The 22,223-nt window shown below is 39.2% G+C and overlaps 1 protein-coding gene across 1 annotated transcript in view; it reads right to left on the reverse strand.

Annotated features, from left to right (window-relative positions):
• LOC149248345 (lipid phosphate phosphatase epsilon 1, chloroplastic-like) overlaps positions 1-21,752 on the reverse strand; it is a 215,121-nt gene extending 193,369 nt beyond the window's left edge. The window contains exons 1-2 of the mRNA XM_089456031.1: positions 21,489-21,752; positions 20,834-21,065 (exon numbers count right to left, since the gene is read on the reverse strand). Of these exons, the coding sequence (XP_089312157.1) occupies positions 20,834-21,065; positions 21,489-21,614 (358 nt within the window). The 5' untranslated portion in view covers positions 21,615-21,752. The remainder of the gene's footprint in view (positions 1-20,833; positions 21,066-21,488) is intronic.
• Positions 21,753-22,223: the final 471 nt, after the last annotated feature.

The raw sequence follows: 22,223 nt of genomic DNA on the forward strand, positions 1-22,223 counted from the left end.
CATAGGGCAAAGGAACAACTTGAACAGAGAATTATAATCAAAACCACAGATTATCTCCTGAGGCAAGGTAGGCAAGAAATCTAACATCAAATTTAAATTAAATGGAATGGCAAGACTGGTGAGGAGCTGACAAGGTCATAGGAGTTGAATCCTTGTCAAACAGAAGAAAACATTAAATATGAACAAACTTATAGGCAGAGCATATAATACTATGAATTCTACCTAAACACTTCATTTGCTCAATTAGAAATGATCATGAAGTGAAATGAAACATAACAGTTTACATATGAAATAAAAGGAAGACTTATGCTAAATTATCATACCACACGAATCTCAGAAGTCAGAGCTGTATTTTCATTAAACTCTCTGCCAAAAACTGTACATGGTAAGCTCTCTCTCTTCCAGCACTCAGAACTCTCCCCTCTCTTCACTTAAATGATTTTTAAATACATTAAATAAAAATCTGCTAAGGAAAAACAAATCGACCCCAAAACAGGGGCGTTGTTTCACCTGCAATTATAAAAATGGCAAAGAACGTTTCCTCTATTCTAAAATAAAACAGAGTCTCCCTAAAAATCCTCTGATGGCCGACACATGGAGCGCAGATCCCATTGTATGACTAACTGAGTTCATAGATAGGAATACGAATCCTATTCTTCTGGTGACAGATGTCTTTGCTTATTTTTGGCTTTAGTGTTCTGACTTTTCACCTTCGCTTTCTGAACTTCTTTCAATCGACTTGTTGCATCTAACAGAGACCGAAAACATGTATGTGCCACCTCCAACATCATATGATTACATGGCAATGCTTGAAGATGTTCCGACACTTTCACCAATGTCATCACAACTAGCTTAATCTCTGATTCCAGCGTCAACCCTGGCTCAGAAGAATTGTCGGCTAAATATGCCAATGATTCAGCCCATTTTAAAAATCCATTGCCAGGATCCATTCCATCCTTTTGTTCTAACAAAACCTTCTGCACTGAACTCGGGGAGCATAAATAGCATGCTGCAACAACGAGGAGAAGTGGTTTCCCAAGTGGAACAGACCTACTCTTCAGTTGATTGAAACGTGAATGTGATGCCTGTGCAAAACGGATTACTAGTGCAGTTCTTGTGCCTTCACTTTCAAATGAAAATTTTGGAACATGAAGAAGAGAATGAGCAAGAAAACTTGCACGCCATGTTACAGCAGAATATGCCAATTCTATTGCTGAGCTTATGAATGTGGCAATACGCAACAGGTGGGGCTGGCGGTGGTGGAACAGCTGCCATTATGAAATTTTTAAGCTCGCACCTTTCATTCAAAATAATAGCTTCATGAATTGTTTCAAATACAGCTAGATCCTCATCTTCTTCCCACGCACTCCATTCAGCTACCAAATCTGCCCAAACTTGTAAAAGTGCTTCAATCTTATGTGTTGTCACTAATTCTGGTTCATTGGCATACTTCAAAATTGAACATATTAGTACAGATGCTTCATTTAAACACGAGGGAGGAGGTAGCACTTCACAAACATCCTCTGGATAGTTTTTCATTATAGATGCAATGCGACTGAAATACTGGTCTATTACAATGTTCTCTAATGAAAAATTCTTCAGACATATAGGGCACTGCCACTTTCGTGTATGCTGGGTGAGCTCTATCAAAGATTGAAGATCAAAACGACCCATATGTTTACGAAGTTTAAACCTTCCAGCTACTCTTATACGCGATCCACTCATCGGACAACGGAGATTCACTGTAACAGAATCTGAAACAACTTCAAGATCACTCTCACCATCTTCACTGTTTTCCAGAGAGCCACCACCAATACAACGCCGAACACGAGCAAGAGCCTCTTCTAAAGGTTCACCTTCTGTCTCATGAGGCACTAAACGCAAAACCTGTTCAGAAGTTCGACGTTTAACAATCCTCACACCCAGACAAAATTGCCGAGCATCATAAGCTGACAATGACACTTTGTTGGTTCCTTCCCTACTGCAAGCTATGATCCCTGCACAGTCATCACGCCCATTGAAACCTAACAACTGAGGCCCTGGCCTATTTGTCACGCGCACATTTACTCCATTAACCCGAAGATCAGCATATTGTGGCCATTGCATCCTAAACAGCACTGTATCATTATGTTGAACTTCTGAATTGAGAAATCCTTTAATGGTCAACGTCCTCCTTTTGCTGAAAAGCTTATGATTATCCAGCAGAAGCCCTACATCTGTGTTCCCAACACTACCTGGGGTCTTCTTGAAGTTTATAAGTATTTGTTGTAGGTGAGCTCCTGACAGGTCGCGTGCAGGACTGGACGGGTCGCGCATACCCAACGGGTCGCGCCCATGTTATTTGCAACTGTTGGGACCCCCTGGACGGGTCGCGCGCACCCAACAGGTCGCGCACAGCTGTGGACGGGTCGCGCACCGATCCTCTCTGCAATTCTTTTACTGTGGCGATCAATGACTGGAACCCCACTAATACGGTGCTACCACAAACAATCCATGGCATCAATTATATATTGGTCTCCATATAGATGGATGATTTGTCCAGCACTTTGCTCCTTACAGAATCTCTGCCAGCTCCAATTCTTCAGAGATTGCGCAATTTGCCAAACATCCAATTCCATTATTGACTACTGTTGTGGTCTTTATATTTCTTGTCAAATTTTGTGAATACTAACTGCAACTGGTTTTGATCTTGTCTATTGCCCAAACCCATTCCATTTCTATAAACAGATTCAATTCTGCCAGGTTCATCACTTGTTTGCTTCTGCTCCAAAACAGACTATGCTTTAACTTCTGTCTGAAGGCTGTGGCTTTCTTTTCATAATAAGGTCCTGTAAAAGTTCCCAAACAGCATGAAGGCGGGAGCCATGAATCGGTTTATGTATTATTAGGTCGCATGGAACCATTCCACTCTTCAACTTCTCTAAATCCATACTTGAAATATTTGTAGTAGCTAACCAGACTACCTTGTAGTTAGGAATCTGTCCACCTCCATAAACCTTACTAAAAAGCATTGACATTTGTTCCATAGGTCCAACAATCATGTTGATGTCCAACAAAACTAAAGATAAGTACCTCAACCAGCTGTAGGAGGTTGCTCAACACCATAATCAAGGCATGTATCACTAAAGTGATACTCTGGGGAAACCAACTCAAAAGAACTGGAAAATCTACAACTGTTGAAGAAAATATCATGTCCTAAGTTTTCAAGCATCGGAACAAGATCTTCCCATCGATGCCAAGACCCAAACCAGTTCCATCATTTTGGCATTTGGATGCAACACTCTGTTTCTGTTCGCTCTGTCTTTGATTGTTGATGATGTTCTTTCTTTTTGTGCTTTTGCAGGGATAGGAGCTGAAGAAGCTGCCATTTGAAGAGCTGGAGAATAAATTACATAATCTAAAACAACACATTTAATGATTTCTTCTTCAAAACAGGGTTTTGAAGAAGAATCAATCTCATACTGACATAAGACGGAGTCTAACAGGTTCAAGGTGGCACTCATCGATGGAAATGTATATGTTTGAAAATAGATTTTTCTCAGATATTTTTGAGTTCAAGGTTATATCAAGTTGCAAGAAGTCCACTGGGGACCATGTCCATTGACACAGCACCAAAGGTCTGTGAGTCAGATGATGACAGGGATGCCTGAATTCAAAAAGAGCATGAAGGTACATGTCTGAGATGTACCGACGGAAAATCTTAAAAGGGGACCATTCCCCTCATGCCACAAGTCCACAGGTTTGGAACAACCCGAGGAGTTTGAGATTCATGATCGGGAATCTCATGTATGCGGTGGTAGAAAGCCCTCTATGGCTTGAACCAAAACACCCCGAGCACAGTATGAGAGGATCAACAACTGTCTGATGAAGTTGAGATTCACTAGGAGTGAAATCGATCCAAAGCATCTGAAGGTTGTGGATGACAGACCTCTCATACTGGCGCCTATGTCTGACAGGTGCAGACCCTCTCATTTGTAGAAGACAAAGGGAGTTGGATTCCGAATTTGGATAGATAAACTGCAAGCCTGTGACTACCTCGAGGATCTTAACTTTCAGAAGTTAGATGGTAGTGATGTTGGACCAGATTTGGGAAATGCCTCTGAGTTTCATAAACTCATTCGCGTTGATGTTCTTGGTGAAACTCCATCCGGACATATGTTTTGCAGTTAGTATGGTGAGCTCATATTTGGTTGAGCTTCACTGGATTGGTGCCTAGAATCTTTTGAGATATCTTCTGGGCACAATCTCTCATGGATTGAGATACACTGCCTGGAATATTTCAAATGTTGAATGGGCAGGCAGTGTGGAGGATCACTAGAGCACTTCTCAGTGCTGGTTCTCCTTGGGATTTGCTTCAATATCCTGGATAAGTAGGAAGCAGAAGTCGGTGGCTTTGAGCACCGCCGAGGCACAGTATATTGTTGCTAGCATGGCTACCTAAGAGGCACTCTGGTTACGAAAGCTCTTCAGTGAGCTATTTGGATACCACTATGTAGCAGGATGATTAGTTCTCCTGTGAGATCTGGATGATGTGTTCTCCATGACGACTATGTAGCAGGATGATTAGTTCTCTTGTGAGGTCTGGATGATGTGTTCTCCATGACGACTATGTAGCAGGATGATTAGTTCTCCTGTGAGGTCTGGATGATGTGTTCTCCATGACGATTATGTAGCAGGATGATTAGCTCTCCTGTGAGGCCTGGATGATGTGTTCTCCATGGCGATTGTGTAGTAGGATGACTAGTTCTCCTGTGAGGACAAGATTGATTAGTTCTCCTGTCAAGGCATCCTACCCATGCAGTCTGGGACTCATGGGAAGTACCTCTCATCTGATCAATGAGTAGGGAAATGAGGATAGGGACCATAGTAGTACCGATGGACACATCGTTGTATCTACCGTACTCCTTATGCTAGGATGACCTTCATTGATCTGGGATCAATGATACTGGTCTAGGACCAATTGTAGGAGTTGTACCTACTATGACACTGACTTCGAGTCGGTTGAGACTGGTCTGGGACCAGTGGTACATACTCTGAGACTAACTTTGGGTCAGTGTAGGACTGGTCTGGGACCAGTGGTACATACTCTAAGATTGACTTCGGGTCAGTGTAGGACTGGTCTGGGACGAGTGAGAGTGATACATACTCTGAGACTGACTTCGAGTTAGTGTAGGGCTGGTCTGGGACCAGTGAGAGTGGTAAATACTATGACGCTAACTTTGGGTCGGTTGAGACTGGTCTAGGACCAGTGGTACACACTCTAAGACTGATGATATTGGTTTGGGACCAGTGGTAAGAGTGGTACCCACTATGACGGTGACTTTGGGCCAGTTGAGATTGGTCTGGGACCAGTGGTACACACTCTGAGACTGACTTCAGGTCAGTGGAGAATGGTATGACTCATTCTCGATCAATTCTTCTTCTTCATGGTTCAGCAGAGCTAAGTTGAGCAGAGCAGAGCCATTAGAGCTGAGCAAAGCAGAGCAAAGCCAACAGAGCAGAGCAGAGCCAATAGAGCTTAACAGAGCTAAGCAAAGCCAACAGAGCTAAGCAGAGCAGAGCAGAGCTAGTAGAGCTGAGCTGAGCCAGCAAAGCCATCAGAGCAGAGCAAAGCTCGCAGAGCCAACAGAGCTGAGCAGAGCAGTGCAGGGCACTGATGGTAGAGATAGTACAGCCGGACATATGGATCAGCAAATGGAGTTCTCCCTAGTTGAGAGGGAGTGTTAAAATTGGCAACTAGGGCTAAAATCCATGTGGGTCATTTTATATATGGAAACTGATATTTTTATTGGATCCCTCTCATCAAGAGGTGTAGGATTGATCTAAAGATCATCCGGTTCCGATAAGTATTTATGGAGATATGAATTTATTTTGATTATGAAATTATCATCAAGCCGACCAGCAACTTGAGTAGGCTCAGAAGCCCAATAGTTGTGTCTATTCATCATCTACGTTTTTAGTATAAATATAGAGGACTTGAAATCATTTGGAAGAAACCTCTTCATGTGTAGTCTCCTCCTCCCCGCGTCTGGGTTTTTGGTGAAGGAGAGAGACACCATGAGTGATACGTTGGTCTTAAAGTGATGCCCTAGCTGTTGTACGTTGCCCTAGCCGCAGAGGTCTGGCCGCAGTAAAGGAGGCCTCATATGCAGCCAAAGGAAAGGCCCTATCCGCATTAAGGAGACTCTAATACATTGTGCAAGAAACCCTTATATGCACGCCCTAATACGCTGTCCAAAGAAGTTTTATACATTGGGCATAGAGACTCCTTACACGTTGTTCAAGGAGACATTTACACGCAGATCATGGAAATAATTATACATTGCTCAATCCACAGTGCAGGTGTACGCTATACAGGAGGGACAAACCTCGCATAAAGGGAGGAACAGATCTCATATTTTTATCTCTGAATCTTTTGTAAAGTACAGGTGCAGGGATCCGTAAAGAAGGAATAGACCTTACATCTTCTCTCTAGAATTTTCACATATGTATAAGAAACAGATTCGTAATTATATTAGGGCACCTTGGGGTCTAAAGGCATCGAGTGCACCTTGAATGATTAGGTGCAGACAACCTTTATCTCGAATAGATGGAATGGAAAGAACCACGGATGGATGGACAACCATGGCATAAAAGATGTCTCTACTCTTTTCAAAGGAACAGCATTAGCATCCTACAATCTCAGTCTCAGTTTGATGGTGATCTTGATTGAAGCATCTCTGTAGCAGCCCAAACACAATGAACAGCTGTGGTAGATCTATTCTCTCGGCTCAATAAAGATTATGTTAGAAGTCCTGGCATAACTCTGATATCGAAATAGGTTTTGATGATGGTCAAGAGATCCTTGGCAGACTAGTGAAAGGACACAGTCTCAACAGCGTGATGTATGAGATCATGGGCAGCATGATAGATGAGATCATGGGCAACATGATGCAAGGGTAGCGTGATGTATGGGCAGCATAGTGATCATGAGCAGCATGATGATGTATGATACAGCATGATGGTGCTACACGATAAGGTGCAGCAAATGGATGAGATGCAGCACTATGATAGGTGAAGAAAGAGAATCAGTTGAAGCAATATGTCTTCAACTGATCTCTGTAGATATCAAAAGTCAAAGCGTTGACTTCTATTATAAATGTACTATCTCTCTCACTTTCTCTGCTGAACTTTGAAGAACATAAAATAAGAATTGATCAAGGGTTTCCCCACATTGTGGGGTTTGTCCCTGGCTAGCACCACATCGTGTGTACTCTTGTCTTGGCTTGTCTTCTGCGATTTATATTTATGTTCTATCTGTAGTTTACTTTAATGCTGATGTGATTGCTAATCTGGAAAATATGATGAGCTAAATGTGAAAATTGAAATAAATTGCTCTAGCATAGAACACACCTAAAATTAACAGGGTGAGGTGGTTTATCCTCAAATGCCATGGTTGGTTCTTTTGGTTTGGGTCCCACATTCATGCTTGGAATATGGTACAGGGGTGAATGGCTAAATAGAGATCTGCCTTAGGCATTCTACGGTCAAGTGGAACGTGGAAGTCCCATCCCGGGTTTGGATTTTGCATCATTAATATGAGGTTATTTCTCCTTGTATATCTATGAGTATTATATTGGTTTATATGTGGAACATATGGCTGTGATTTCATTGGTATTTCTGTTGCTATTATGTTGGTTATGTATTTGTTTTATAACAATGGCTATGTATGGCTCTCATCATGTTTTTACTTGTAAGTGAATGGACAATGTATCTAGACCTAATATATGATAATGCAACAAAGAATATGAGGGAACAATGGTTCTTAGCAATTCTCAGATTAGTATGATATCCCTATGCTTAAATATGTTGTTTACACCTATAAATTACATATTTGTGATATGTTTGACGAAACGCCTATCATTGCTAGTAGGGGGGCGATTAAGGGCTTGTTCAAGTATTTACATTTGCATCATTGTTTCCCTATTATCTTACTGTTTTGAAGGTGTCATTCAATTCTGGGCAGTGCCCTGGGCTCTGGGCCTGAAAAAGTGGCTCAACTCCCGAGGACGCCAGTAGTCTATCAACTTGCGATGCCTCCAACAGTGAAAGTCCATGATGTTTTCCATGTGTCATTGCTTAAGGAGTATGTTAAAGATGTTGATCATGTGATTGATTGGTCTGTATTGCAGGTGGAAACAGATGGAGAATTACAACCATAGCCTTAATGTATATTGCAGAAAAAGTGCTCATGCTCCGGAACCGAGCAATCGAGCAGGATAAAGTGCAGTGGAAGCACATTGGGCCCGATGAAGCTATATTGGAGATGGCAAACCAGATGTGGGTTATGTAGCCTTCATTGTTTGCCGGTTGAGGGAAAGCAATTTTGGTATATGTTTTAGTACATGTTTGGTGATGTTTTGGTATATGTACATATGTATATAGAGGTAAATACCACCATGAGCTATGCTATAAAGCTCCAATAAGCGGTATGAGCCTCATGTCATTATGATGTTATATTTGTTATGTTGTCATGTTGGTTTGCTTCTCAGTAGGGTGATCATTGTAAATATTGCATTGAGCTATGTTATAAAGCTCCAAAGGCAATATGTTCGTTTTTCAGCGGTTTTGTTGAGGTATAGGTATGGTTGAACACCGAGGATGGTGTCCCCAATGGGGAGGGTTCTGTAACAGCCTTAGTGAAAATTCCATGTAATAAAAGTTAATAAAGGCAAAAATAATAACCACGGTTGATGGGACACTTATTCCAAGCTTAATTTTGGGCAAGACATCCTAATGGGTGTCCATTTGGTTTATTATGGCTAAGGCTTTGGAAAGGCAAAATGGCATTTTTGGCACATTTATTTATGAAAATAATAGAAATTAGGAGAAAAGGAAGGTGAAAGGTCGCAGGTTGCAAGTGAGGAGGAAAATGAAGAAAATAAAGGCCTAATTAAGAAAAAGGCTTGTGAGGATCAGTTTGTAACCTTTTGTCAGTTCAGTTTTGGAGCTCTCTTATTATTCTCTCTCTCTCTCTCTCTCTCTTTCTCTCTTAGACACTTAGAGTTTTCTTGGAGCACTTTGGCATTGGATCAAGAAAGGAAAAGAAGGAAAGAGGAAGCAGAGATCAAGCAAGGAAGAGCAGGATCAAGCAGCTACAACAGTATTCTTTGCAGGTATCGATTTACATGTGTATTTTCCTTGCTAGATTTGGCATGCATGGTATTGCATGTGGTTCTTTTGTTGTTATGGCATGGGTTTTGCCAGGTGTGACAGTGTTTTCAACCTAGCCTTTCCATTTCTGGATAGCCATGGTGTGATGGGGTTCTCATGTTTTGGCTGAGCTAGATTGTCGGATGGATTGGAAGCCGAGTGAGGTGGATCTACAAATGATAGAGCACATGGCCTAGTGGTCCCTGAACCAGACTGTGAATCACAGTAAATCCATTAACCTAGTGACCCTTGAGCCAGATTGTGGGTTGCGGTAAAGCCAGGATTGTGGTGCCTCAGTGGGCCTAAGAAATATTGTCGGTTAATGGCAGGATATACAGTAAAGCCTAGAGGTGGTTGCCCTTGATTAGGCCTAGGAATCCTTGTCAGTGAATTACAGGATATATAGTAAAGCCTAGAGGGTGGTATCTCGATTTAGGGCCCCGTGATCCCTGGATCAAACTGTGGATTGTGGTAAAGCCTGAGAGACTAGGAGACATGAAAATTCCTCAAAGTATAGGTGGAGAAATCCAATGGCATCCATGCTTTTTTGGCCTGGTGATCTAGTGGAGATCACGGTAAAAGCATGTTATTACATGTTCATTGTGTTGGCCTAGTGATCTCAGATGGATTACAATAAAGCTTGGTTTCTATTGATGAGGGTGAGGTGGTTTAGCCTTGGATGCCCTGGTTGGTTCTTTGGTTTGAGTCCCACATTCATGCTTGGAATATGGCACGGGGATGAATGGCTAAAGAGAGATTTGGTTCAGCCATTCTACCGTCGAGTGGAACATGGAAGTCCCATCCCGGGTTTGGATTTTCCATCATTAATATGAGGTTATTTCACCTTGTATTTCTATGAGTATTATGTTGGTTTATATGTGGATCATATGGCTGTGATTTCATTGGTATTTCTGTTGGTATTATGTTAGTTATGTATTTGTTTTATGACAGTGGCTATGTATGGCTCTCATCATGTTTTTACTTGTAAGTGAATGGACAATGTATCTATGACCTAATAGATGATAATGCAGCAAATGATATGAGGGAACAATGTCTCTTAGCGATTCTCAGATAAGTATGATATACCTATGCTTAAATATGTTGTTTACACCTGTAAATTACATATTGGTGATATGTTTGACAAAACGCCTGTCATGGCTAGTAGGGGGTCGGTTAAGGGCTTGTTCAAGTATTTACTTTTGCATCATTGTTTCCCTATTATCTTACTATTCTAAAGGTGTCATTCAATTCTGGGCAGTGGCCTGGATTTTGGGCCTGAAAAAGTGGCTCAAATCCCGAGGACGCCAGTAGTCTATCGACTTGTGAAGCCTCCAACAATAAAAGTCCATGACGTTTTCCATGTGTCATTGCTTAAGGAGTATGTTAAAGATGTTGATCATGTGATTGACTGGTTTGTATTGCAGGTGGAACCAGATGGAGAATTCCAGCTGGAGCCTCAGTGTATATTGCAGAAAAAGGTGCTCATGCTCCGGAACCAAGCAATCGAGCAGGATAAAGTGCAGTGGAGGCACTTTGGGCCCGATGAAGCTACATTGGAGATGGTGGATCAAATGCGGGTTATGTATCCTTCATTGTTTTCCAGTTGAGGCAAAACAGTTTTGGTATGGTGTTTTGGTATATGTTTTGGCACATGTTTAGGGATGTTTTGGTATATGTACATATGTATATGGATGTAAATATCGCCATGAGCTATGCTATAAAGCTACAATAAGCGGTATGAGTTTCATGTCACTATGATGTTATATTTGTTATGTTGTCATGTTGGTTTGCTTATCAACAAGGTGATCATTGTAAATACTGCATCGAGTTATGTTATAAAGCTCCATGGGTAGTATGTTCGTTTTTTAATGGTTTTGTTGAGGTATAGGTGTCATTGAACACCAAGGACGGTGTCCCCCAAGGGGGAGAGTTATGTAATGGCCTTAGTGAAAATTCCATGTAATAAAAGTTAATAAAGGCAAAAATAATAACCACGGTTGATGGGACACTTATTCCAAGCTGAATGTTGGGCAAGACATCCTAGTGGGTGTTCATTTGGTTTATTATGGCTAAGGAAATTGGCGAAGGCAATGACTAAGGCTTTGGAAAGGCAAAATGACATTTTCGACACATTTATTTATGAAAATAATGGAAATTAGAAGAAAAGGAAGGTGAAAGGTCACAAGTTGCATGTGAGGAGAAAAATAAAGAAAATAAAGGCCTAATTAAGAAAAAAGCTTGTGAGGATCAGTTTGTAACATTTTTCAGTTCAGTTTTGGAGCTCTCTTATTATTCTCTCTCTCTCTCTCGCTCTTAGACACTTGAGTTTTCTTGGAGCACTTTGGCATTGGATCAAGAAAGGAAAAGAAAGCAAGAGGAAGCAAAGATCAAGCAAGGAAGAGTAGGATCAAGCAGCTACAACAATATTATTTGTGGGTATCAATTTACATGTGTATTTTCCTTTTTAAATTTGGCATGCATGGTATTGCATGTGGTTCTTTTGTTGTTATGGCATGGGTTTTTCTAGGTGTTACAGTGTTTTCAGCCTAGCCTTTCCATTTCTGGATAGCATGGTGTGATGGGGTTCTCATGTTTTGGTTGAGCTTGATTGTCGGATGGATTGGAAGCCGAGTGAGGTGGATCTACGAATGAGAGAGCACATGGCCTAGTGGTCACTGAATCGGACTGTGAATCACAGTAAAGCCACTGACCTAGTGACCCTTGAGCCAGATTGTGGGTTGCGGTAAAGCCAGGATTGTGTTGCCTCGGTGGGCCTAAGAATCCTTGTCGGTGAATGGCGGGATATACAGTAAAGCCTAGAAGTGGTTTCCCTTTACTAGGCCTAGGAATCCTTACCAGTGAATGGCAGGATATACAGTAAATCCTAGAGGGTGGTGTCTCAGTTTAGGACCTAGTGATCCCTGGATCGAACAGTGGATTGTGGTAAAGCCTCAAAGACTAAGAGACATGAAAATTCCTCACGGTAAAGGTGGAGAAATCTGGTGGCATCCATGCTTGTTTGGCCTAGTTATCTAGTGGAGATCATGGTAAAGCATGTTATTACATGTTCCTTGTGTTGGCCTAGTGATCTCGGATGGATTACAGTAAAGCTTGGTTTCTATTGATGAGGGTGAGGTGGTTTAGCCTCGGATGCCCTGGTTGGTTCTTTTGGTTTGAGTCCCACATTCATGCTTTGAATATGGCACGGGGGTGAATGGATGAAGAGAGATTTGGATCAGCCATTCTACGGTCGAGTGGAACGTGGAAGTCCCATCCCGGTTTTGGATTTTGCATCATTAATATGAGGTTATTTCTCCTTGATATCTATGAGTATTATATTGGTTTATATGTGGATCATATGGGTGTGATTTCATTGGTATTTCTGTTTCTATTATGTTGGTTATGTATTTGTTTTATGACAGTGGCTATGTAAGGCTCTCATCATGTTTTTACTTGTAAGTGAGTGGACAATGTATCTATGACCTAATAGATGATAATGCAGCAAATGATATGAGGGAACAATAGTTCTTAGCTATTCTCACATAAGTATGATATCCATATGCTTAAATCTGTTGTTTACACCTGTAAATTACGTATTTGTGATATGTTTGACGAAACGTCTGTCATGGCTAGTAGGGGGCGGTTAAGGGCTTGTTCAAGTATTTACTTTTGCATCATTGTTTCCCTATTATCCTACTGTTCTGAAGGTGTCATTCAATTTTGGGCAGTGACCTGGGCTCTGGGCCTGAAAAAGTGGCTCAAATCCTGAGGACGTTGGCATGCCTTGTCATGAGAGCGTCCAAAGCCTCTTGGACGCTGGTAGGCCTATAGCATGAGAGCGTTTAGAGGTCAAGTGGTCAAAAAATTTAGTGGGACCCAGGGGCTAGCTACCTGAGTGGTTGGGATAGTTCCTAGGAGTCTTGTAGCTGATGTGGAAGGTCTGTATGTTGTATTTTCGTCGATTCCACTTCCTTAAGGTCACCTAGGAGGTTGAATCCAATCATAGTAGCCTCTCGTCACATGTTTACCCCAGTTGGTCGGTTACTTGGGTAGATGTGGGAGAAGGGTGTTACAAAGAATGATGTATGGGAAGTGGTGCACACACCCAAGGACAAGTCTATGGCCACTTCCAAATGGATCTAGAAGATAAAACATGGAGCTAATGGAAGTGCTGAAAAGTATAAGGCTAGGTTCATGGCTCGTGGTTTCTCTCCAAAGGAAGGAGTGGACTATGATGAAATATTTGCACCAATGGCTCAATATACCACTATCTGATCCATAATTGCTCTTGTTGTCAATCAAGGATGGGGCCTACATCAAATGGATGTCAAGACTGCTTTCTTGCATGGCTCACTTAAGGAGGAAGTCTACTTGGAACAACCGCAAGGGTTTGAAGTACAAGATCGAAGGTCTCATGTATGCAAGTTGAAGAAAGCACTCTATGGGTTAAAGCAAGCCCCTAGGGCTTGGTATGAGAGGATTGATAGCTATCTTATGGAGTTGGGATTTACAAGAAGTTATGTTGATCCAAACCTATACTTCAACGTTGAAAAAGACATGCCACTTATTTTGGTACTTTATGTTGATGATCTCTTTCTAGATAGTGCAAACCCTCTCATCTATCAATGCAAGAGGGAGTTGACTTCCGAATTCAAGATGAAGGACCTAGGACTGATGCCTACTTCCTAGGCTTGGAGGTGTGGAAAAAGCCATGCAATATTTTCCTTTCTCAAGGGAAATACATTATGAAGTTGCTAGAAAGATGTGGGATGGTTGAATGCAAGTCTGTGTCTATTCCGATGGAACTAAACTTCAAGAAGCTATGTGGAAGTGTTGTTGGTCCGAAATTGGAAAATCTTTCTAAATATAGACAGCTTGTGGGGTGCCTGATGTTCTTGGTAAACTACTGATCGGACATATGCTTCGTTGTAAATACTTGAGTCAATATATGGTTGAGCCTCATCATATACATTGGATTGTTGCAAATAATCTCTTAAGATATCTTCATGGCACTATCAACTATGGACTGAGATACACTGCTGGGAATTTGAGGCTACATGGATATTTTGATGTTAATTGGGCTGGCAGTGTGGTAGATAGAAAAACCATGTTAAGATGTTGCTTCTATTTGGGATCTATTTCAATTTCTTGGATGAGCAAGAAGCAGAAATCGATTTCTCTAAGCACCATCGAGGCCAAATATATTACAACTAGTATGGCCTATTATGAAGCTATTTGGTTAAGGAAGCTCTTCAATGAGCTATTTTAGCATGTGCTAGCTACCACCATCATTTATTGCGATACCCTGAATGGGATTCACCTTTCAGAGAATACCGTGTTCCACAATTGCTCTAAGCATATTGATATCAGGTACCACTTTATCCGGTATATGGTACAATGAGGATCAATAAGGCTCCAACACATCAAGACTGATGAGCAAGTTGCTAACATCCTCATGAAGCCCTTGGAGAAGGCTAAGTTCTTAGCCTTCCAAGAGAGACTTGAAGTCGTGGAAAGACCCTCCCATGAGGGTCCCGCTTGTGTTGGACATTGAGCTTTGGGAGCTCTTGGGGGCTTAGGGTACTTCTTGGAGCTATATGAGCACAAGATGAGTGGTTCACCTTCCCCTATGGAGTATATACCCCAATATGATTAAGCATAGGGTGAGTGGTTCACCTTTCCATATGGTTGATGACATATGCATAGGATGAGTGGTTCACCTTTTCCTGTGGATGTCCCAGCATACATCCTTCCCTTGCAGTCTGGGACTCTTGGGAAGCAACTCTCATTTGGCCAATGAGTTGGGACAAGAGGTTAGGGATCATAGCACTACAGATAGACACATTATGTATTGTTGTACTCCCTATGTCTAGGATGCATGATGTTTAACAACTTGATCCCTCAAGATCAAGTCCGATTGGGGTTCTACCCCTAGTTATGTGGATTGATTTTCGTTAGTGGAGAGTGGTGATGTCTTGTGACTCACTCTTGATCGATCCTTCTTATTATCTATATCAATCTTCAACAAAGACAAGACGAGATGCAGAGATAGTACATGATGATCAAGATGGCATGATGATGGATGGATATTGGTAGGTGGAATTCTCCCTAGTTGAGAGGGAGTGTTAAAATGTGCAACTAGGGCCAATTGATCAAGGTTGGCTTGAGGACAAGTTGGACAAATTAATTCCCCTCCAACGCATATAAATAGAAGAGACCTTCATCCTCATTTGACACATTCAACACACATCATTCCTTCTCTCTCATACATCAATTGGTTCGTACAGATCACAGGCAGCCTATTCTTCTTCACATGTGTGAGGATTTTGGAGGCATCTTTGACTTTCTGTAGCAAGGCAATTTGACTTTGTTTGACCGATTTTCTCTCCTTGGTTTGACTCACTTTGACCAGCAAAAGTTCGATCTCGGAAGGTCGAGTTGCTTGACACAAAAATCGAGGAAATTTGGGCACTTCGACCAGCACTGACTTCAAGGTTGACTGTTGTTTTGACTGTAGAAAATTACAACATACTTTCTCTCTCTTTTGACTAAATTTGACAGGACTTTGGAGGACTGTTTTGGGTTAACTTTGACTAGCAAGGAAGGTCGAGTTTGACTGACTTTGAATGAGCTCAAAAGCAAGTGCTTTCACCATTGACTACTAACTGGTTAGGGCATGTTGACTATTGTTGACTTTTCATAATTGCAGTCTTTCATCAAGCTGATCAGATTTCATTGGTTTGGGTAATTTGCGAAAGTCAAGTCACATTGACTTTGACTCTCATCATTGTACTCTATTGGATATTCTCTCTCTATTGAACATTTATATTTGATAATAAGAAGGATTGATAAAGGGGTTTCCCCATCTTGGGGTTTTTCCCTAGCTTGCGATAAATTCTTGTGTTCTCTTTTCTTGGCTCGTCTTCTGCATTTTATTGTTCTTGTTCTATCTACAGTCACTATCAATGTGAATTAATGGTTTATGTGATTGTTATTGGAAATTAAAGTGAATTTTATCATTGGGCTAATAAAAGGACATTGAAGCAATTGTTACAAGCAGAGAACATACCATTGTTATCTAAAATTAACACAATGTTATGAATAAAATAATAATAAAATAAATAATAACATATTAATAATAATTAATTAATTAATATTAGTTATGAAGGGTCAAAGGTCCAATAACATGACCATTCACCTTCGTGGCTAGTCAATGTCAATATAGGTAACCGCCACAAAGGCATGGGATAATGTGTCTGTACGTCAATTAGACGACATTGGACAGAAAGCCAGGTATGAATGGCATCCTGTGAACTACAGTGGCCCAAGGAATATCCAGGTTGCAATGGCTGAAAACCCGAATGTTGTTTTGTTGCGAACTATCATAGATTGGAGCCGCTTAGATGGAAATGTGTGGAGCCAGCAAATTGTATGGAGCGGCAGTTTTGCAGATTGTCATCGGGTACTGCAACTCTTGGAAGACAACAGTGATTCCATACAATTGAGAGGTGACCGTTTTGATCTTCATGCACATTTGCGAGGGGAATACATTGCTCGCCATGAGAGTTATCCCACAGCTGCTGCTATGGCGGCTGTTGAGTCTTTCCCAACGGTTATCATTCCAGTCGAATCTGTAGGCACTGGCATTGGCACTGGTGATGGTGACGATGACGTATTATATAGGTAACCACCACGAAGGCATGTAACCACCATTCATTCAATTATATATATATCTATAGCCATTCACCTTCGTAGCCAGTCAATACCTATATAGGTAACCGCCACAAAGGCATGTAACCACTATATATATATATATATATATATATATATATATATATATATATATATATATATATATATATATATATATATATATATATATATATATATATATATATATATACACACACAACAGATCACAGTCCTTGTTGTAACAAAATACTTGGGATTCCATCTCAAACTAATCAACTATAGCAAGAAGGATTGGAACTGGCTTTTAGCAAAGTTGGGGATTCATTCAACTCTCTCTCTCTCTCTCTCTCTCTCTCTCTCTATATATATATATATATATATATATATATATATATATATATATATATATATATATATATATATATATATATATATATATATATATATCACAGCTCTTGTTGTAACAAAATACTTGGGATTCCATCTCAAACCAAACAACTATAGCAAGAAGGATTGGAACTGGCTTTTAGCGGAGCTGGAGAAAAGATTAAAGAGTTGGAATTACAGGTGGCTTTCCAAGGTAGTAAGTTTGGTTTTGGTAAAATCAATACTTGAGGCAATTCCAGTCTATTAGATGTCACTAGCTTGGATCCCCAAGTGTATTTTGGAAAAGGCAAGAAGACTATGCTTCAAGTTCTTATGGGTTGGTCATCAAGAACAATCTATTCTCCCTTGAGTTAAATGGGAACAGATAGTCGCACCAAAAATTCTTGGAGGTTGGGGGTTAAAAAATATTTTTCTATTCTCCAAATCCTTGGCTACAAAATGTGGATGGAGGCTTCTAACCACACGAAGCCTCTAAACCATGATTGTCACTCAGAAGTATATTGCTCTGAACATGCTCGAAAATTGGATAAGAAGAGAGAAAAAGCCTCGATCAAATATTTTTGTCATCTGGAGGGTCGTTCTAAATTCCTTTGAACTTATAGGTTCAAGCCTTGCATGCCGCATAGGAAATAGCAGTAGGGTGAGGATAGGAGTGGATACTTGACTTTGAAAGTAGGAATAGACATATTCTTCCACAACCACTCATCAACTTCCTTAGAGACAAAGGAATTAATAAGCTCTCCCATTTGGAAAATCTAGTTAATTCTACTAGTTGGAGCTAGGAATGGAAGTCTTCAGCGAATTTGGGTATAGAGGTTGAAAACAAGGAAGTCTGGCTTGGATATCTGGAAGTGCTTTGAGAGGGTCATATTAGAATAGCAAATAGAGAAGATGAATTGGTATGGATATTCTCCCCATTTGGCTCTTATTCTCCTAAGCTTGGGTATGCTTTCCTAAATATGGGCAAAGCAATGGAGGAACCAAAATGGTGGTGGAAGATCGTCTGGTGAGCTAAATGTCCAACAAAAACACACATTTTTATGTGGTGTGTTCTAGGCAGTAAAGCCCCTACTTGGGATGTTATATAGGTGTGCGCTATGCAAAATGAATGAAGAATCACTTACTCACCCTTCATAAGTTGTCCCTTTACTCTAAAGGTTTGGAATTGTTGTCAATTGGCTCTAGGTCAAGCTTGTGTCTAGAACGACAACACAGTAGAGAAGTCTTCGAGAAGATGGAGCTCTTCTCCAATAACAAGAAACTTCTGAGCCTTACCTTTAATCATTTCTTGGGGGGTTGGCTGGTCTGGAACAAGGCAATCTTTCCTCTATGTGTGGTCGGGGAAGGTCTAACTATTCTGGCACATTTTCTTCAAGACAAAGTCACTCCCCCTCCTCAATGCATTATTTCAGAAGATCCTGATAAAGCAATTTCGTGGGAATATTTTGATGGGGCGTCACAAGAGGAAAACCAACAAAGTGGGGGCAGTGTCATTCTTCATCTTTCTGAGAATCAATTGTTTAAAATTAAAATGGGCTTCAGTAGAGGAACAAACAATCAAACAGAACTTTTGGCATACAAATTTCTGTTGGTTTTTTCGAAAGAGAAAGGTTGTGATAAGATTTAAGTTTATGGTGACTCTTTACTAGTGATAAATTGGATCAATGGAGCACAACAATGTAGAAATATTTTACTTGTTCTAATTTTGGATGAGGTTATGAACTAAAATCAATTTTAGACAACGTTTTATGTACACATATTTACAGGGAGAGGAACTCTCAAGTGGAAAACTTATCCAAAGAAGGCTTAGCTCTCAAGCGAGACCTATGGCAGATTACTGAACAACGGGAAAACTCTTCTTATATCACAGGCCATTGATAGATGAAATCATACCAGTTGCTCCAATTAGACAATAAACTATATATTTATACCTTCATATTTATTTACAGTATGAACTCAAGTGGACAACTTATCCAAAGAAAGCTTAGCTCTCAAGCGAGACCTATGGCAGATTACTGAACAACAGGAAAGCTCTTCTTCTTACGAGTTATATCATGGCAGATTACTGAACAACAGGAAAGCTCTTCTTCTTACGAGTTATAGCACAGGCCATTGATAGGTGAAATCATACTAGTTGCTTCAATTAGACAAAAACTATATATTTATTTACGGTAGTGGTACACTACTTTTTTGAAAACAATTTTAGAGGTGAAGAATATCTTCAAAATTTTGGAATTTTAACGTAAATCTGAATATGAACATGAAGAAAAACAATACCCTTTTACAAGAACCAGTCTTGAAGACAGTTGAATCTATGACAGCCAACAGAATACAAGTGATGTGTATATGCAAAATGTAATCTATGACATCCAACAGAAAACACAATGATGTGTATATGCAAAATGTAATTTTGTAGCATGGCCAGAGTGTCAAGAGAATTGAACTGCTAACCGCTAAAAAGTTATATGTATTATGAGAATTTTACTAAAATTAAAAATACAAATATTTCTATATATAAAAAAGTGAAATTTATATAAATATAAATAATATTATTAAGAATCAGCATTGATTTATTTTAACCCAAGATCTACCAAGTGCCAAGAGGAATCAATTCTCTCAAGGTGCAAACTTTCCTTAAGTTGTACACTCAAAAAAAGGTTTGCATTTTGTGAGATTTGATCTCTCTTAAAACTTGGTAAATGGAGAGTTAAGATGGATCTATGTTGGTGTAAAATTATTTCAAGAAAAATAATTTAAAGTTAATAAAAGAATCACTACCTCTAAAAATACTTCCATTAACATTTAATTTGTGATATATTAAAATTTATTTATTATCTTTAACCAATTTTCCCAATTATAAAATTTATTTAAACATCATAAGATAAACCTATACCCCAAATATTATTTATATTGTTATAATTTTTGTTATTACTATTTACATATATTAAACACATCTAAATAAAAAAATGTCAAACAAAAACATACATCCCAGGGTCAATCAACCCTTTTTCTGAGAAATCATTGTTACTTTAACCAAAGATAAAATATAATATATCACAGAAGGATAAAATATAACATATCACAGAAGGGTGCAGGTTGAAGAGTCCTCTTACTAGATTGGACAAGCGTAGAGTGCTCAATCTAGCCAGTTCTAAAGATTGCCATTGGAACTGGATGTAACTAAGAATAACATGGGTTGGAATTTTGAATGGTCAATATTTTTATGATGTATGATTCAGTTCATTTTCAAATCTAGTAATAATACTCAAATCTAGTAATAATCCAAAACCTGTAGAGCTTTTAATAATATAGTTGGGTAATGTTGTTTTTTAATGTATGATTCGGTGCATTTTCAAATCCAGTAACAATCCAAATCCGTAGAGATTTTAATAATATAGTTCTAAAACTATGTAACAGAGTAAATATAGTTTTAAAACTATGTAACAGATTAACAATGTTGTTAAAAATATACTTACAAGCATAGTTCAAAAACCATGTAACAGAGTAAATATAGTTTTAAAATTGTGTAACAGACTAACAATATTGTCAAAAATATACTTACAAGCTATAGCAATGTACACAGTAGTATATAGAAGTGTATAAGCATGTGAAGATGGCATCCCTGGATCTTCCCGTATGCCAGATGCTGTAGACGGCCGTCTCTGGTTGAACAAGACTTTCAAAAATTTTGATATATGGGCACTGACGATGATGCCCATGACAGCCCAAGTGACCTGTGGATTTTGTGTCCGACCTATGGTACTAGCTATGATTATGACGTAAACCCATTTCAGCTGCAATCAGAAATGAAGATTAACCTTAAAAGGCAAAGATAAACTTGAAGGCCTAACGCTTGCACTGTTAATGAATATATATGGCAAATTATAAACTGATTAAAAAAACAAAACCCTAAACTTAAAATTAATACAGCACAGAGAGATCAGACCCAGAACTTCAATGGATAAGTAAGATTATTGGATTTATTTTGGGTAGGTTTATTTTGGATAGAATGGTAAGAAGATATAATTAAGATCTTTCCCACAGAAATCGGGGAAATTCAATTTCATAAATAGGATATTAAATTCAACTTTCCATAATAAATTTTGATGTAATAATTTCCATGCAATGGATGAAAAGATGCGTATTCTTCGAATGAAAAAGAAATCGACTGAAACTACAACGAAAAAGAAATGGAAGACAATGGTAGCAGCACTAACCGCTGCATTCAGAAAATGAAATATTGACGGTGAAATTGCTGTCGCGTCACTGGATGCCCCACTTGTAATCGCAGGTTCTCCCCTCGAGTTGTTTTCAGCGCTATTTCTTCTGCTCATTCTGATCATTAGTGTGGAAAGAGATGGATCTTTGATAAAATATTTGTGATGGTAACGAACGGTGTGAAGTGGTCTATGAATATAGCATTTCGAAGGGCAAATTCTATTTAAATGCGAGCTGTGAAACCCTGTCGATATTGCGGCCGTTGCGGGCGGAAGGGCATATTTTTTAAACCAGGAATATCATGAAAATGATTTTGATTTTGTTTTTATTATATATATTTAAACTACGAATATCATGAAATGATTTTGATTTTGTTTTTAATATATATATATATGTAATCATGAAGCGAGTGTTATTGTCTTAATCAGAAATGTTAAAGTTGTAATGAAAACGTAATGATAGATTTTCGATTTATAGACCCAAAAAAATGTATTAGTATGTATAAGATAATGTATATGATAGCTATATACGCATACAGTGATACTTTGCATTAATATTTATTAAATAATTAAGAAAAAATGTTTAAATAAATAATGAAAAATTTAAGTACCTAAAATAATTAAGAAAAAAAATAATACTTAAAAATTGAGACTTCGAATATGCATAATGAATATAAGATTAATGAATAAAATTAATATTCTCCATCATGATAATATTAAAGTTATATATATATA

The sequence above is a fragment of the Pinus tabuliformis genome, chromosome 7 (genome assembly GCF_031772625.1).
Source record: "Pinus tabuliformis cultivar Carrire ecotype Pingquan chromosome 7, CPIR1, whole genome shotgun sequence".
In the NCBI taxonomy this organism is placed as follows: Eukaryota; Viridiplantae; Streptophyta; class Pinopsida; order Pinales; family Pinaceae; genus Pinus; species Pinus tabuliformis.